Source organism: Castanea sativa, chromosome 11 (genome assembly GCF_040712315.1).
Source record: "Castanea sativa cultivar Marrone di Chiusa Pesio chromosome 11, ASM4071231v1".
In the NCBI taxonomy this organism is placed as follows: Eukaryota; Viridiplantae; Streptophyta; class Magnoliopsida; order Fagales; family Fagaceae; genus Castanea; species Castanea sativa.
In genome coordinates, this window is record NC_134023.1 from 26,946,241 (window position 1) to 26,962,835 (window position 16,595).

Below are 16,595 nucleotides of genomic sequence, written 5' to 3' on the forward strand. Positions count from 1 at the left end.
AAATTGACCATCAAGTTATATCCTCACTAACAATCCTTTGCACACTCACACAAAAAAGTTTTAAAAACTAAAAGTAAAAAAATTCAAATCCCATAAAAGCAAGTCACAATTTTTTTTTTTGGTTGTTGTTATAGGCTCATTGCACATGATCATGAACTCTTTTCTTTCTTTCCCTTTTTTTGTTTTTTTTTTTTGGTTATCAAAATTTTTCATTCATCTTATTCAAGTCTTATGCATTTGTCTAATGATATAATTAGAATACAACATATACTTAAGCTGTAAATAGTTAAAAATTAAATGTATATAAAAAATCATATCCAAACATTTTACACATAATTATTTTATTTATATATAATTTTTAATTGAGTTTAAATTCTATTTTATATTTAAACCATCCATTAAAACCTTGCCATTATTAAAATTAAAAATTATAAAAGAAAAACACTAGCATAATTAGACATTAATAACCAACATAGTAATTATTAAATTCATATTTAGAGGAAAAATAAAAGGAAAAAAAAAAAAACTACATTTTGTTTAACTATCTCATACACCCTGTGTGACATATAAATGGGCAAGGTCATCCAACATAATTATTCAAAGATACTGAGATACATATGGTCTGCCAAGCGTGTTCTAGCAATGGCCATCAAGGGCTCGACCTTTGGCATGGTCATCCCATACACCTCACTAGTATCTATATCTTCGGGCTTCAACCCTTCTGACGGGGTCCAATCAAAGCAGTGGAATAATCGAGCCAAAGCCATCAAAACCAAAGTCACCCCAAGCGGCGCGCCGGGGCACTTTCTTTTCCCAGCGCTAAAGGGAAGTATTTTGAAATCGATACCGTGGCTAATCTCGACTCGACTCCCATCACTTAGCCAATGCCTTTCGGGTCGAAAATCATTCACATTGTCCCAAATCTTAGTGTTTCGACCCAACCCATGTGTGTTGATGAAGACACGTGTCTTGGCTGGGATGTAATAGCCATTGATGGTTGTGGCACACACCGATTCATGCGGGATTAGAAAGGGCCCTGCTGGGTGCATGCGAAATGTTTCACGAACAACGCAACGTAAGTAGTTTAGATGTGGTAGATCTAATTCGGAGACCATTCGATTGGGACCCACAACGGAATCGAGCTCTTCTTGGATCTTTTTAAGGACACGTGGATGCTTGATAACCTCGGTCATTGCCCATTCACTGGTCACAGCTGAAGTGTCTGTGGCAGCAGCTATCATGTCCTGTATATATACAATGGGAACATATATTTAATATGAGAACATATATTTTTGACACACTGGGTTAACTAATAGTTTATTTAATTGAAACTAAAATTTTTTACTAAAAGTATTGTAGATAAAATTAAAAGTAATCAAAATAGTATAATGAGACCTATGAATAGAACTAAGAAGTGTAACGAGACCTGTGAATTATACTAAAAATTAGTTGAATAATAGCAAAAAAAAAAGCTAAATTAAAAATTAAAAAAAAATAACATTTTAAGCCAATACCAAACATGCACTTAATTACCAATAATTATGTTGAAATCTAGATTGCTAATGGAAGCATCAACAATTTTCATACTCCTTTTTTAAAATATGGATACTTGGTATCTATATTTTACACGTATGTGTGCAGTGTGTGAACATTCTTGGGGGTTAAATAATAATTTTGTAATTTGGACAAATAATAAATTTCCATGGCATTCCACTATTTTTAATCAAGCATTTGTCGAGTGGTACTATAGCTTCTAGTCACACTTTTTTACTTGTCTATAAACGTAGGAAGTTCTCTAAAAAAGTAATTGAAGTAGATGAAAATTACCCTTTTTTTGAAGTAGATGTAAGAAAATGATCAATGATAACTCTGTTAGAATAAAGATAAGTTTGAAATTGTTCTTGTCATAATGTATGTGTACGTCAAAGGAAGTTCTTACATAGATCGTTAACAAAATTCAGCGAAACAAAAAAAAACATAGATGTGTGCATTTGGTATTTTTGTCTAGCTTTTTTATTTTAAAATGAGACGAAAATAATTTAAAACAAATGTCACTTTTTAATTTTTATCTCACTTATAAGAAAACAAACTCACAGCAAATAAAAGCTTTTTTGTGTTACATAGAATCATCGACCAAAGTTAACAATACTGTTAGATCCAAAATACCAAGTAAAGAATGCTGGAAAATTGGGTGGAAAAAAAAAAGTAGAATGGATTTTAAGAAATATATATAGATCACCTGAATTAGAGCTTTAATTTCTGTGTCATCCATGTGTTGTTTTCCAGCTTCACCAGGCAAGGAAAGTAGGACATCAACAAAATCCAACTCTCCATCATCCTCGTCTTTTTCCTTTCTCTTTCTCTCCCTTGCCTTCCTATGTTCTGCTATAATCTTCGTATGGAAATTATCAACTCGCTTCTCCACTTCCCTCATTTTCTTCTCGCAGCCATAAGGGTCAACCCACCTCCAAAATGGTAAATAATCACCCAAATATATCAATCCCAATAGCCAAAACAACTCATGGGTTATATGCATGAACTCCACAGCCTCTTGAGGGCCAGCTGACTCGACTCCAAAATATTGCTTCCCTAGCAACATCCTAGTAACATTGTTCATCGAGAATGCACCCAACACTTCCCTCAAGTTCACAGCCTTACGAGTTCGAGCTCGAGCCCAAACATCACAAACTAAATGTTGTGCTTCCTCAGCACGATGCTTAGCAAATGATTCGAGCCGCTTTGTTGTTAACAAGTGCTCCATGCAAATTCTCCTCATTCTCTTCCAATTTGGACCCAATGGGGCTAGTGCCACATCCCCACACCCATATGCTAAATGAATTGCAGCAAGAGTTCGAGGTCTTGATGCAAACACATCATCTTGACGAACTAGAATTTCACGTATGATATCAGGGTCGTTGGTGGTGATGGCATCAATGCTACCCAAGTGAAGGTACACTAAGGGTCCATATTTGTCACATAGAGAGGCTAGGTCCCTGTGAGGGAGTTTTCCTAATTGAAGAAGGTTACCAAATATGGGCAATCTTGGTGGACCTGGTGGAAGTCTTTTTGTTTTATCATGCAATAACAACCTTCTGTATATGAAATTGGTGATGAGAGCTACACAAAGGAAGGTTGAAGTAAATGTAACTAGATCCATGAATGTAGCCAATTTCTTCAGCTAATAAACCCCATCTACGGCCAAATTTTTTAGTATCTTTTCAGTTACTTAAAAAGTTGAATTTGTTTAAACCTATAAATACTTGAATATTGGAGTAGAAAAGAGTGGTTTTTATTTATCAAAATCTTTACATGCAAAGGTTATTGTTGTATAATATAATGTTACACGCCGATTTCGTGAATGATTTACCACTTATTCAACCAGTTTTATATCTAGAAATGTCAATTCTTTATAGACCGCTTTACCTTCATGGAGCTAAATTGAGAGTTGGAGAGGTTGCTAGGTTGGTAAGGCACGATCTGTGCGATGATGGTCCACCCCCCCACCCCCTCCCCCCTATTTATACGTGTCAACTACTCTTTATTGACTGCTTTTCTTTCACACAATTAAATCGTGGAGAAGGACTTCTATTCCTAAGTTGTTAGAGTATTCACATCTCATAATGTTTTTTTATCATCCCAAAAAGTCACTTTATCAATTATACCATACCATTTTACAACACTCCTAACATCTTAACTTTTATTTTTTCTATTTTACTCATTAAAATAATATTTCTACACAATAAATAATATATCTCAAAATCACCATCATTTACAATATAACACATTATTTATTCTTTCTCCCTCATTCTTTCTGTTCAAGAAAGACCACAAATTTACTAAAACCACCATCACCACAAGCCTACCACCGCTGCACTACACACACCTGACACCACCACCACCACCACCAGCAACCTATAATCTACCATCAACACCAAAAAAAAAAAAAAAAACCAGACCATCAACACCACCCTCTCCGACCATCAACACCACAAAAAAAAAAGCAACCCACGATCCCCACAACCCGCAGCAACAAACCCAGACCCAGACCCATAACAAACCCAAACCCACACCCATGACAACAAACCCAGACCCATATCAATAAACCCACCCCTTCACCACCCACAACAACCCCCACCTCCATGGCTCCACCATCATCAATCACCACACCACCACCAAACCAACCAATCTGAATCCAAACCAACCCAGTCGTGACCCACCCGATCTCTACTGCTCAATCAAAACCCATGAACCACGCCAATCTCCACCACCGATCAAAACCCACGAACCATACCGATCAAAACTCACGAACCACGCCGATCTCCACTGCTCGACGATCTCGACCCACTCAATCAACCACCAAGCAACCCAAACCCACAACCGCACTGATCCATGTCACCATCGTCAACCAAAGAGAGAGAAAGCAAGCCACGTTGCCGCCGTCAGCCAAGCCGATCTGCAACGGGAGTGGTGGCTCGTCGTGGTGTGGTGGCTATAGGTTTTGGGTCTAAAGAGAGAAGGAAGAGAGCAGAGAAATAACGAGAGAGAGAGAGAGAGAGAGAGAGAGAAGAGAGAACCAATTCGAAATTGTTTAATAAAAAGTAGGAGAGAGTGAGAATTAAATAATAATATTTAAGTTTAGAATTGTGCTACAGTGCAATTCCACCTTTGGAATTGCACTGTAGCACAATTCCAAATTTTTTTTGCAATTCTAGCCTTTTAGAAGTCCGGGAGTTGGAGGTATTTTAAGGCTTTGATGCTAAATATGCCTACATATGGCATTTACCATCCCTGGTGCGGATGCTCTTAGGTTGGTAAGGCACGCCAGTGATGGTCTTCTATGGCCTCCTACTTTAAAGAAATGATATGCATTGCTCCTATTTATGGTAAATTGAAAAATATAAGGTGTTTAAGCTCCTAAATCAGGCAAAGATATTATGAATAATTTAAAATCATTTGAGTTACACCATTTTTTTAAAAATTTTAAGTGTTCCTTTGGGAATAGCATATTTAGCTGAAACTGAAAACTTTTTGCTGAAAGTATTGTAAATAAAGCTAAAAACTAGCTGAAATAGTACAATGAGACTTATGAATAGTACCAAAAAATGTAATAAGATTCATGAATAGTAGCAAAAATAAGTTAAATAGTAATAAAAATAAATTAAATAGTAAAAAAAGCTAATTTTTTCAACTAATGCCAAATGTAACCTAAAAAATCCAAATTAATTGAGGAGTGTATGAAGTTCATTTTTTTAGAAGAAATATATGCATGAAGCTCATTAATCATTAATTTCAATCCCAAATTGAATTTTAAAATAGTGTCAATGAATCATGATGTCATTTATTATAGCACGCATCCTCTGGAAATTTAAAGCAATTACAAATTTCAGTCATACCAATATGAAATTGGGCCCGTTTGGTAATGTTGTTTTAATAACGTTATTTGTATTTTTTTGAAAATACATATAGGTGAAAAAGTGTATAAAAATACATGTAATGTTGTTTAAACATTGAAAATTGTTAACTAAAATGCACTACCAAACAGCCCTTCAATTTTTTAGATATCCCCAAAAGGACAAATGAAATCATTTTTATAATAATCTTTGAGTAGTAGAATTTTATAGTTTAACGGAGATACTATAGTTGACCCCCCCCCCCCCTCCCCCAAGTAAAGTACAAGTGACCTTTTATCTTTGCCGACTAGTTAAAGATGGTTTAATGGCACCTTCCAATGTATTAAATACCTAAGATAGTAGGAGAGGGATTTGAATAATAAGCAGTAAATCCTAATATAAAAAATAAGGGCAAGATTTAGGTACAATACTTAGATACTATTTTTTGGGTTATTCTCTTAAGATTTTACCATATGAATTTTTCTTCATAGAATTGAAGTACATTTTTTTAATTAAGTAGTCACATGACTCAATCTTAAGTGAAAAACCTAAGGAACATCGCTTAAGATATTGTATTTAAATTTTTTTCCAAAAAATAAAAATAACAATTACTATTTTGTGTGAGGGTGGGGAAAAAAAACAAAAGAAACGAATAAATTGAAGAAGTTGGTGCCTGGTATGCAAAGAGGAGGTTCCATGGTCTAGTGGTAAGGACATTGGACTCTGAATCCAGTAACCCGAGTTCAAATCTCGGTGGAACCTTTTTTTTTTTTTTTAATTTATAAATTTTTATTGTTGCGCCGGTGAAGAGAGAAAGAGCGAAGGCTTAAATTAAAAAAGAAAAAAAAGATGGATGATAGGTTGAGGGTGAGGGTGAGGCCTAGTTTAGTTGAAGGAAGAAAAAGGTAAAGTAGTTTTTGTTGGAGGATGGATGAGGAAGAAAGAGAGAAGATCGAGAAAACAGTGGTGGATATACTGAGGAATTCCAACCTCGACCATATTACTGAGTTCAAGCTCCGACTCCAGGCCTCCAAGCGTCTTGGGATCGACCTCTTCGAAAATGACCTCCGCAAGGCCTTTGTGCGGACTGTCCTTGAGAATTTCCTGCTCGACCTCGACCTCGATGATGACGATGATGATAAACCCCAAAACAAACACAGGCCTAACTCTAATGGAGGAGGAGCAGCCGACCGTGTTATTTGCAAGGTCCTTAACTTCACTACTTCGTATTCATTTCGCTTTCTTTTTTTCTTTTTAAATCCCTAATTTCTGTTTTTGATATTAAAATAAAAAGATTTAAATTGTACTGCTTTTAGGTTGACAACAAAGTTAGTCATTTTTGGAATCCCTAGGTTACTTATCTTATTTATACTACAAAGTTAATACTTCTTCATGTTAGCTAAAGCTAAGGCATTTTATTAATGCTTTTTCAGTTTTATTATTTAACTAGTTAATGGATATCTGTAGTAATAGATATGATGGGGGTAACATCATCAAAAGAGGAGAACCTAATGTAATGTAATGTGGTGTTTAGAGTGACCTTTATGTTGTGAAAAAATGAGTTCAAATCATCTCCAAATTACAATTTCAGATATAATTAGAAAACTTCTTAACTCCTAAATCTAACTGTTTGAATTCCCTACTCGCTGGCAGCACTCAACACGACCCCAAACCCTTTCAAATCAGGATTCCAGCACTGAATGCTATGACTTTCTGTAAATGTTAGATTAAGACCACCATTGGTGTTTTTTGACCCCCAAAGAAAAAAAATAGTGTATTCAATTTCAAATGTATAACAATCATTGTATTGAGCTCCCAACTGCTTTTCCTTCTGGCAATTTTGAAATGCATTTGTTCAAATACGCTAGCGTGTTAGTGTATTACAGTCATGATATAGGACAGGGCATGGATGCATTGTTGCCCACCACCTAAGTTCAACCTGGTTCACAGACACCAGCATCAATGGAATTTTAATTCCTGGCAAGCTCCAGCATCAAATTTGTCAATTGGTCACTCACCAGACATACAAAAAAACATTAAAAAAAAAAAACAAAAACATTTTTAAAAGAAAGAAAAAATACAAGTGTGTAATGTGTCTGTCTTAAAATATTGCGTGATCAGTAGTACTAACATAACTCATGTTTTGGACTATTGGATTTTTACTGGACATCTCCAATTATGTTTGGAATTGGAGAGGATCCAATCCTGTTGTGAACCATAGTTTTCATTTTATTTTATTTTTAAAATTTATTGTCAAAGCTCTTAGTGAATGGCAGTTGGTTTGATTCAGCTATCAAACAAGAGGAATGTGGTAATTTCAGATTTCAGAGGGAAAGCTTTGGTATCAATCAGGGAATTCTATGAGAAGGATGGAAAGCAGCTTCCTGCTGCCAAAGGTGAAAGATATACATATTGTTATACCTCTTCTTCTTTGGTTCTAATAATTCTGTTTGCTTTTGTAGTCTTTGCTTGTTGATACAATCACTGTAATATAATTGTCATTTGGAAATATCATTATTCCTTGCTGTTGAGAGAATTAAACTATATCTTCCTTGCACAATTAAATAAAATTATATTTTTAGATGGGAATTGAGATGGAATGTTAAGTTTAACTGATGACAGTCTATATTCTAAGCTATTTTGTTTAATTATACCCAGAGCAATGTGTACTACTTCTTAGCACTTGAAGAAATAATTTCATGTATAAAAGTGCTCTTCATTTATGTGCTATGCTACAATAGAAAACAACGGTACAGTTTATGTTCTGCTTTCAATGCTAGTTCCTGTGTGATGTTGCTGACGTAGTGTGCAAGGTTTTGGTATCCTTTGATTGATTGGTTGACCTTATCCATTCTTCTCTCTCTACCCCCCAGGGTCACACACACGGCCTCAATGCCTTTGATTATCTTTGGGCACTTGGTCCTCATTGATTATTGATATAAATTGTGTGTTTAGTTTTTCAATAAGGTACAAATTTGATTACTACTTATCTAAGAAATAAATATGATTACAAATTTTTGTTGATTCTAATGTAAACATTTTATCAATTGGTTGCATTTTCTATACTCAATGCTTTGTTTGTAATGCAGTGCTTTTATGTTCCAAACTTTTGTCTGTACTGTCGTATTTCAGGAATTAGTTTGTCACCTGAACAATGGTCAGTCTTCAGAAAGAATGTCCCTGCTATAGAGGACGCTGTTATTAAGATGGAACTGAAGTTAAGGTGAGAGCACCTTGTTAGAGTTTTAGGTTTGTGTCATGGTATTTTGAATATATAGATTGTCATAAAACTCATCAAAAAGTTTCTCCCATTAGGTAGAGAAACTGCATGGTTTCATGAATTAGAATTTGAGGTCCACAAATCTGTTATTAAACTGTAAATAATGTTGTTCTAAGCAAAAGATAGGATAATATGTGCTTAGAGCATAGCTTTAGCTAAAACAGCATCCTCTCTTGTAAGAGCAAGGTGGAGGGAAGTTCAAGACCCTCTGGATGAATGTGACTCTTTCTCAATTTAAAAAAAAAAAATATATATATATATATATATATATATATATATATATATATGTACTCAAGCATGCCATGCCGTAGTAATATTTACTAATTGAATTATCTAATCAATAAAATGTAGATCCCAACTTGATGGAAAACAAATTGAAGATCTGTCTAATACAGTGAGTGATATTGCTCCCCAAGAAGTTCCTTTTGAGACTGACCGTTTCAATGGGAAGAATTACCATTGCTGGGCACGGCAGATGGAATCTTTCTTAACGCAATTAAATATTTCATATGTACTCGCCAACCCATGCCCCAGTGTTACTCTAAGCCCAGAAGCAACCACTGCAGAAATTGCTCAAGCAAAACTTGATGAACAAAAGTGGGTCAAAGATGACTACATTTGTCGTTGCAACATCTTGAGCTCTCTATCTGACCCTCTCTTTTACAAATACTCTAAGAGAGCTGGGACTGCTAAAGAACTGTGGAAAGAACTTGAGTTAGTTTATCTTTATGAAGAATTTGGAACCAAGAGATCTCAAGTTAAAAAGTACATTGATTTCCAGATGGTTGAAGAAAGGCCTATAGTTGAACAAGTTCTTGAATTCAATAGCATTGCTGACTCTATTGTTGCAGCTGGAATGTTGATTGAAGAGAACTTTCATGTCAGTGTCATCATTTCCAAACTTCCCCCATCTTGGAAGGACTTCTGCATCAAGGTGATTTGTGAGGAGTATCTACCTTTCTATAAGTTGATGGATCATTTGAGGATTGAGGAAGAGACTCGCAATCAAGGCAAGCAAGGAGATTCTTCTAATCTGTTAGGCAATCAAGTCTGGAAATTTAGACCCAATATAAAGCCTCCAAACATGCGATGGAATAGGCGGGAACAAGAAATGGATGGAAAGCCCTTAGTCTGCCACAATTGTGGCAAGAAAGGGCATCTTTCACGAAATTGCCGCAAGAAGTTTGTTAAGGAAAATAGTGGAAATGGAGTTGTGGACAATGTATCCATGCCTGTGGTCGCAGAGGTTAACATGGTTGGGGGAACTATGGAATAGCTGATTGACATAGACACCGCCCATTTTAATTGTAATGAGAATGATCAAAGAGAAATAGCTGATTTGCAAAGTTACTACCCATCTCAACTATAGTGATGTTCATTCTTCAAGAGCGGTCCATAATCCATATAAAATCAAGTGTATGCATTGTTTTGAAGGGTGTTTGTTGCAGAAGCCCTGCAATGCAGGGTAAAAATTTCTGAATCATTTTTCTTGTACGCAGGGTTTTGAAATTGGGAATTTTTTTTTGTAATTAATATGGTTTTTTTTTTTTTTTTCTGAGAGTAATTATCTAGCTGACCTGGGAAAATATATGAGACCAAACTGGAAATAATTTTTAGCATAATTAACAGTCTGTGGCATCTTATCCATTTCTATACAAGCATTGATCATTTAGCTAATATTTCATCTGCTGGTGTTTGCATCTTGCCATGGTTGCAACTGTTAACAGCCAATATGAGATAAAACTTCTTGAACTTGTTCGGGAAGATGCAACTTATCAAATGCCTTTAAGCAAGACCTACCAAAAAAGAGAGGATATAAAGCACAATATATAAGGGATATCGGATTTCTTAGTAGTATAAATAGCAGCAGTTGCGGTCTTCACACGAGAAACAAATCAGGAAAAATTTGCTAAATAGCATAATTTTAGGAAAAATTTGCTAAATAGTATCTGACCAAATTTATTTAGTTATGTAGCATATTTTTGGAACTCGAGTTCCAAGTGAAACTTTGAGTTTCAAGTATTATATTTGATCAAATTGTCATAATGCTTGGAACTTGAGTCTGTTAAACTATGAGTTTCAATTAGAACTTAAGTTTGACAGACTTGAGTTCCAAAAAACATGCTACATAATTAAATCAGTCTGATCCTATGCTCTTTTTCTAAATATTTCCAAAAGTTATGTTGATTGGCAAAAAAGGCCAACAAAACAAAATTCTGAAAATCTAAGTTCAATAATTATAATAAGATTCAGGAAATTAACACGGGCTATTGTTTATTGCCCAAAATGGTGATCTCATCACAAAATGAAAAGGAATAGTCCAACTTGATTGATAATAGTATAATACTGACATTGGAGTTTTCTTGTCATAGAAAGTCACAAAACACTCTATTTGTAAATCAAAGAGTAATGCCACGAGCATAAATTATTTTACAACATTTTGACAAATTATTGATGTGGCAAATTCTTACTGATTTTCATTTAAATTCACCCCTATCTTCACTTTTTTTTACTTACCAATAACTATCTACCACATTAACAATTTTTGAAAAGTTTGTTACTTTAACATTTTTCATAAATTAATAGACTACTTAAAAAATTATACACATTAATTAAACCAAATAATATTCATTTAAATCTTAATAATTTTCTAAATTTTAAACCACTAAGGTTGTATTTGGCAATATAAAAAATATTTTCCAATTGTAAATATTTTCAAGTGAAAATGTTTTACGAAATGGAAAATATTTTCAGTTATTTGTCTACTTTATAGAAAATATGCCATAAAATTATTTTCAATGTTTGGTGTTGCATGTAAAAACCTATTTCCATAAACCCAGCCACTATAGTCACCACCACAAACTTAGCCATCATCATAAACCTAGCCACCACTAGCCACCATTAACCACCATATAACCAATTAACTTAAAAAAATCATAAACAAAATCAAAACTCATCAATCTCAAAATCAAAATCAAAACCCATCTATCAAACCCACAACCCACCATCCTCGAAACCCAGAAATCACCCAAGCAACCAATCCACCAAAACCCACCCATAATCGGCCACCGTCAACACTGGAACTCACCCTAACCCACCACCATTGAAACCCACAAATCACCCCAACCATCGATTCTCCAAAACCCAAAAACAAATATATTTCCAATAAAATAAAAATCCACAACAATGAGGCCAGATCGGTGAGGGAGGAAGGGAGGACAGAAGGGTAGAGAGAGAGAGAGAGAAGTAAGAATGGTATGGGAGAAAGAGCGAGAAAGAAGGATGGAGAGAGGAAGAGGGCTTTGAATTTAACCTTGATCGGTGATGATAGGCACAATCACAGATGGCGGTGGACCAGAGCTCAAGTTCAAGTGTCAGTAGTGCTCTCTCCCTCGTCAACAGCCTCTATCTTTGGTGGCCAGTGCTCTCTCTCTCTCTGGGTGGGGGTAGACCATAAAAATTAACTATGTTTGCCAAACAATATAATTAGTAGGCACTGTTACAAAACTATATTTTTTACTAACATCTCGAGTTTAAAAGACTCAATTTAGGGCTTATAAATCAAGTCCCAAAGACTCGGTTTCAGTGTTTTGATCATGTCTGATTTGGCTTTTTTTTTTCCACGTGGCGTCCACTTGGAAATCAAGTCTCTAAGACTCAATTTATAAGTCGACCATTTACAAAACAAGTAAAATGTTTTAAGCTTGCATCTTCAACCTCCTTACACATGTTTAGGTCTCCCAATCAACGGCCTCCGTTCCATCACCGCCATTACGCTTCTTCTCATCACCACCGTTCATCATCAACATATGGCGGCGCACTTCGATTAAACCCCGCATCGCTTTCCTCTCCGTTCAATTGCACAACCAACGCCGATCCTTCTCATAAGACATGACCACCATAGCTGAAGCCCTTGCATTGCCGCCTACGGCCTCTCATCACCGCTATCGCAATGGTGGCTTCCTTCACCTTCATCTGTTATGATTGGTATCTCTCTCTCTCTCTCTCTCTCTCTCTCTCTCTCGATGAAGCCTCCATGACAGTGGGTTCCTCTCAAGTTCCAATCCGACTTTTAGGGTCATGGGTTTTTGGATTTTCTTGCAGAGAACCCCAATCAACAAGCCAAACGGGTCATGGGTTTTGGGGTTTTTATTTTTTTAATCTGGATTTTAGGTGGTTGTTGGGGGTGGATTTGGTTGGATTTGTGCTGAATTGTTGGATTAATGCTTGGATTTGTGGGTTGATAGTGGCTGGTCTGTGCTTGTATTTTGTGGTGGTTGATGGTGGCTCATCTGTGTTTTGTACTCCAAACACTTGAAATCCTTTTCACTGTAAATGTTTTACAGATATAAATCGAGTCTCTAAGACTCGATTTCCAGGTGGACGCCACGTGTAAAAGTGCTAGCTTAGATCTGATCAAAACATGAAAACTGAGTCTTTGAGACTCGATTTATAGGCCCTAAATCAAGTCTTTTAAACTCAAGATGTTAGTATGAAACATACTTTCAAAACAGTGCCTACTAATTATATTATTTGGCAAACAGGGTTAATTCCCAATTTTGGCCTAAATTTGAAGTGTAGAATTGTTTACACTTCAGGCCCACCTATTTTATTGTCAAAGATCCTAATTTTCGGGGTGACTAAATTTTCAATCCAAACCAAACACTGACCATCATGTAAAATATTTTCCCAATTTTCATTACAATCGAAACAAACAAGACCTAAGTTTGAGAATGGGCTTAAAGTTTAGTGTTCCAATTCGAGCTTAGCTCAACATTTCCACTCAAGAATGCAAAAAATATTCATTTTACCTCCCAAAAAATCATTTTATCTATTTACATTCTCACTCAAACAAACATCCCACATCTTGGTCTTTATTTTAGAATCCATCCCATTTAAAAAATATATTTAAAACCACACTAACAACTATATATAAAAAAAATAAAAATAAAAAAACAACATGACCACGCCAACACTAGAAGAGAGAACGAATAAAAAACAGCAAAGAAATTATAAAACTTGCTACAGTAGGGTTCTAATTTTGCATCTTATTGTAGCAAGTTGTATAATTTACTACAGGAATGCATTCCCGATGTAGTAGAGGAGCATTTTTGTGAGTTTTTGTGTATTTGGAAATGCATTTTTCTTTTTTCTTTTTTAGGTAATGCATTTAGTTGGGTAGTTGCCGCCTACTATCAGGGTTTTTTCATTTTTTATTTTATTTTAAAAAAAATTATTTTGAAAGAAATAACTATAAAGCTCCTTGTTTGTTTTTATACGTACGACTCAATCCTAAGAGCATCCACATCAGTTGGTGGATAGTCATGTATAATGTAAAAATTCCTCAATTTTACACATTTTGAGCAAAAAATCTCCTACATCAGTGGAGCCAAAACTGGGTAAAATCGTGCAAAACCATCCACGAGCTATAGTAACTGTGTAAATACACACGGCTACTGTAGCTCGTTTATACAATATTTTATCATTTTCTCCTTTGCTCCTTTTTTTCTCTCTCTGATCCGTGCTCAACAAACTCCATTCTCTCATCTTTTTCTCAACACAGAATATACACAGAGATATACTTTGCTCAAAAAAAAAAAAAAACACAGACATACACAAACAAACACAGATCGGTGCTTGACTGGTCGGAGCTTGTGGGTCTTGTCGTGGATCGGAGCTCGCGGATCGACGATCGGAGCTCGCGGACGCGAATCGGAGCTTACGGACGCGGATAGGAGCTCGCGGATCGTGATCGGAGCTCGCGGATCGCGAATCGGAGCTCCGGATCACGATCGGAGCTCACGGATCGCGATCGGAGCTCGCGGATCGCGGATCGGAGCTCGCGGATCACGGATCGGAGCTCGCAGATCGTGATCGAAGCTCGCGGATCGTGATCGGACTCGCAGATCGTGATCTAAGCTCGTGATCGGAGAGGGAGTTGATCGAGAGGGAGAGGGAGAGTTGATCGAGTGACAGAGGGAGAGGGAGAGGGAGAGTTGGAGAGATGGGTATAGAGAGAGAGAGAGAGAGAGCAAAAATCAGAAATGAGGAGGGAGAGAGAGAGCGCGGTAATTATACCGGGTAGTTGGGAAAATAATAAAAAATTGAAGAAAATTGATTATTTAATTAAAAAAGGTGGTAGGATAGATGAACTGATGTGGGTATTTTGTAAAATTGGATGTGTAAAATAGAAAAAATGGATTTTTAGTGTAAAAGTAGATGTGTAAAATGAAAGAACTGATGTGGATGCTCTAAGTTTTCATTTTTCAAGCTCAATGTGAAGCCCATTATTTAGAACGTGGGCTACATATAGAATGGGCTGTCAGCCCACCTTTGTGTGGATCAACAATGATTATATAAACTAAAATTTGTGAGGGAGCTAATTTTTTAAATTATCTAAAATTTGTGAGTGTTTATAAAAATACACATTTCATTCCAATAGCCAAATTGAAATGACTACCAATACAGTATTATGTATTAAAGTTCATTTTTCCCCATAAGCAATCAAGTATGACATTTGATTGAAATAGAATATATATATATATATATATATATGTATATGAAGAAGCTAAAGTTAATTATAGGCATAGTTATTAAACCTAGATTGGTCGGTCAGATCAGAAACTTGGCACCTAAATTGGTTTGGATGTTTAAATGGACCCTTTACAAGACTCAGTATATATATATATATATATAAAGAAGCTAAAGTTAATTATAGGCATAGTTATTAAACTTAGATTGGCCGGTCAGATCAGAAACCTGGCACCTAAATTGGTTTGGATGTTTAAATGGACCCTTTACAAGACTCAGTTAAACTCAGTGGATTTGTAGCAACCTGTGTAACCCGACTGGTTTTTATCATCATACTAGGTTTCTGAAATTTGTAAAATGACATGTATAGGTCCACTTTATTGACTTCTTTAGTGTTTAAAGTGTTATAATATGATAATTTAAAGATGAGAAACCTAATGATTTTTTTTTTTTAAATGCATTTCTTTGTTTGTCTGCCTACCTCCAAAACTCACATTCTATCAAAGAACTACTATGTTATTATGAAAACTTGATTTAAAATTATAATGACTAGTTTAATTTAGGTATATGCCTATTTTTTAAATTTACATATCTATGTTATGATTTCTTAAACTTTTGTATATATTAATTTTTTTTATTTGATCCTACGGTTCGACTGTTAAACCTATGACCCAACTCATAGATCAGGTCAATGTCCGAATTGGGTTTAATTACTATTATTATAGGTCAAATCACTCAATTTATAAAATAATTTGAAGAAAATGACTTTCTATTAGAAAAAGAAAAAGAATCTATTTCTAAAATGAAATAGGATAAAGATAACATTGAATCATTTGAAATTAATTTAAGGACTAAATTGATATAATTAATAAATAAAAAATTGACATAATCGATAAGTGAAAGACGAATATCTTTTATTTTTAGAGAATATGAAATATGAATTTTAGATATTATACTATATATATATGGGGAATAGAAATTTGCTAAAGCTACATTGCCATGTGTCATACTTGAGGCTAGGGAGGCCACTACAGCTTCGAGGAGATCACGCCCTTGGATAGTAAGGCCACTCCAGTGGCACGTTACTAAAGGAGGTCATACTAAAGAGAAGGAGCTTCGGGGAAAGGGTCGGCTCTGACTGAAGGGACGGTGGCTGCCACCACATTTAATGCTTCCCACCAAATCTCCTAGCCGCATTTATGTGGAGAAGACCCTTGAACAGCGCTGCCGTGATTGCTGCAACTCACAAGGGGTTTGGGGAGGTATTTGATGGGACAAGCACTCAAGTGGTAGCCTAAGCGACCAACAACTAGAGGGTCAAGATCAACTAAAGGGAGCTATATAATGTGAGAGACCCCCTAGAGGCGAGGGATCGGAAATTTTGGGGAGAAAAC

At 35.6% G+C, this 16,595-nt stretch overlaps 2 protein-coding genes and 1 non-coding gene across 3 annotated transcripts; 2 read left to right on the top strand and 1 right to left on the bottom strand.

The window, feature by feature from the left end:
• Positions 1-593: 593 nt before the first annotated feature.
• Positions 594-3,157, bottom strand: LOC142616300 (cytochrome P450 703A2). The gene is made up of 2 exons (XM_075789178.1): positions 2,240-3,157; positions 594-1,244 (listed from the first exon to the last, which is right to left on the bottom strand). The coding sequence occupies exons 1-2, from the start codon at positions 3,155-3,157 to the stop codon at positions 594-596; spliced, it is 1,569 nt and encodes a 522-aa protein (XP_075645293.1).
• Positions 3,158-6,080: 2,923 nt separating this feature from the next.
• TRNAQ-CUG (transfer RNA glutamine (anticodon CUG)) lies at positions 6,081-6,152 on the top strand. The gene has a single exon. It is a non-coding gene; the product is annotated as a tRNA-Gln (tRNA).
• A 4-nt stretch (positions 6,153-6,156) lies between these two features.
• Positions 6,157-10,305, top strand: LOC142617926 (retrovirus-related Pol polyprotein from transposon TNT 1-94). Its single transcript, XM_075790902.1, has 4 exons — positions 6,157-6,596; positions 7,681-7,786; positions 8,523-8,613; positions 9,022-10,305. Exons 1-4 carry the CDS (start codon positions 6,318-6,320, stop codon positions 9,944-9,946), a joined length of 1,401 nt encoding a protein of 466 aa, XP_075647017.1. The 5' UTR covers positions 6,157-6,317; the 3' UTR covers positions 9,947-10,305.
• Positions 10,306-16,595: the final 6,290 nt, after the last annotated feature.

Bases quoted from the DNA above. Each gene is read 5' to 3' on its own strand.
- LOC142616300 (XM_075789178.1), bottom strand. From the start codon at position 3,157: ATGGATCTAGTTACATTTACTTCAACCTTCCTTTGTGTAGCTCTCATC. The intron at 1,245-2,239 runs GTGATCTATATA...GTATATATACAG, and splicing joins AAATTAAAGCTCTAATTCAG to GACATGATAGCTGCTGCCAC.
- LOC142617926 (XM_075790902.1), top strand. From the start codon at position 6,318: ATGGATGAGGAAGAAAGAGAGAAGATCGAGAAAACAGTGGTGGATATA. The intron at 6,597-7,680 runs GTCCTTAACTTC...GGTTTGATTCAG, and splicing joins CCGACCGTGTTATTTGCAAG to CTATCAAACAAGAGGAATGT. The intron at 7,787-8,522 runs GTGAAAGATATA...GTCGTATTTCAG, and splicing joins GCAGCTTCCTGCTGCCAAAG to GAATTAGTTTGTCACCTGAA.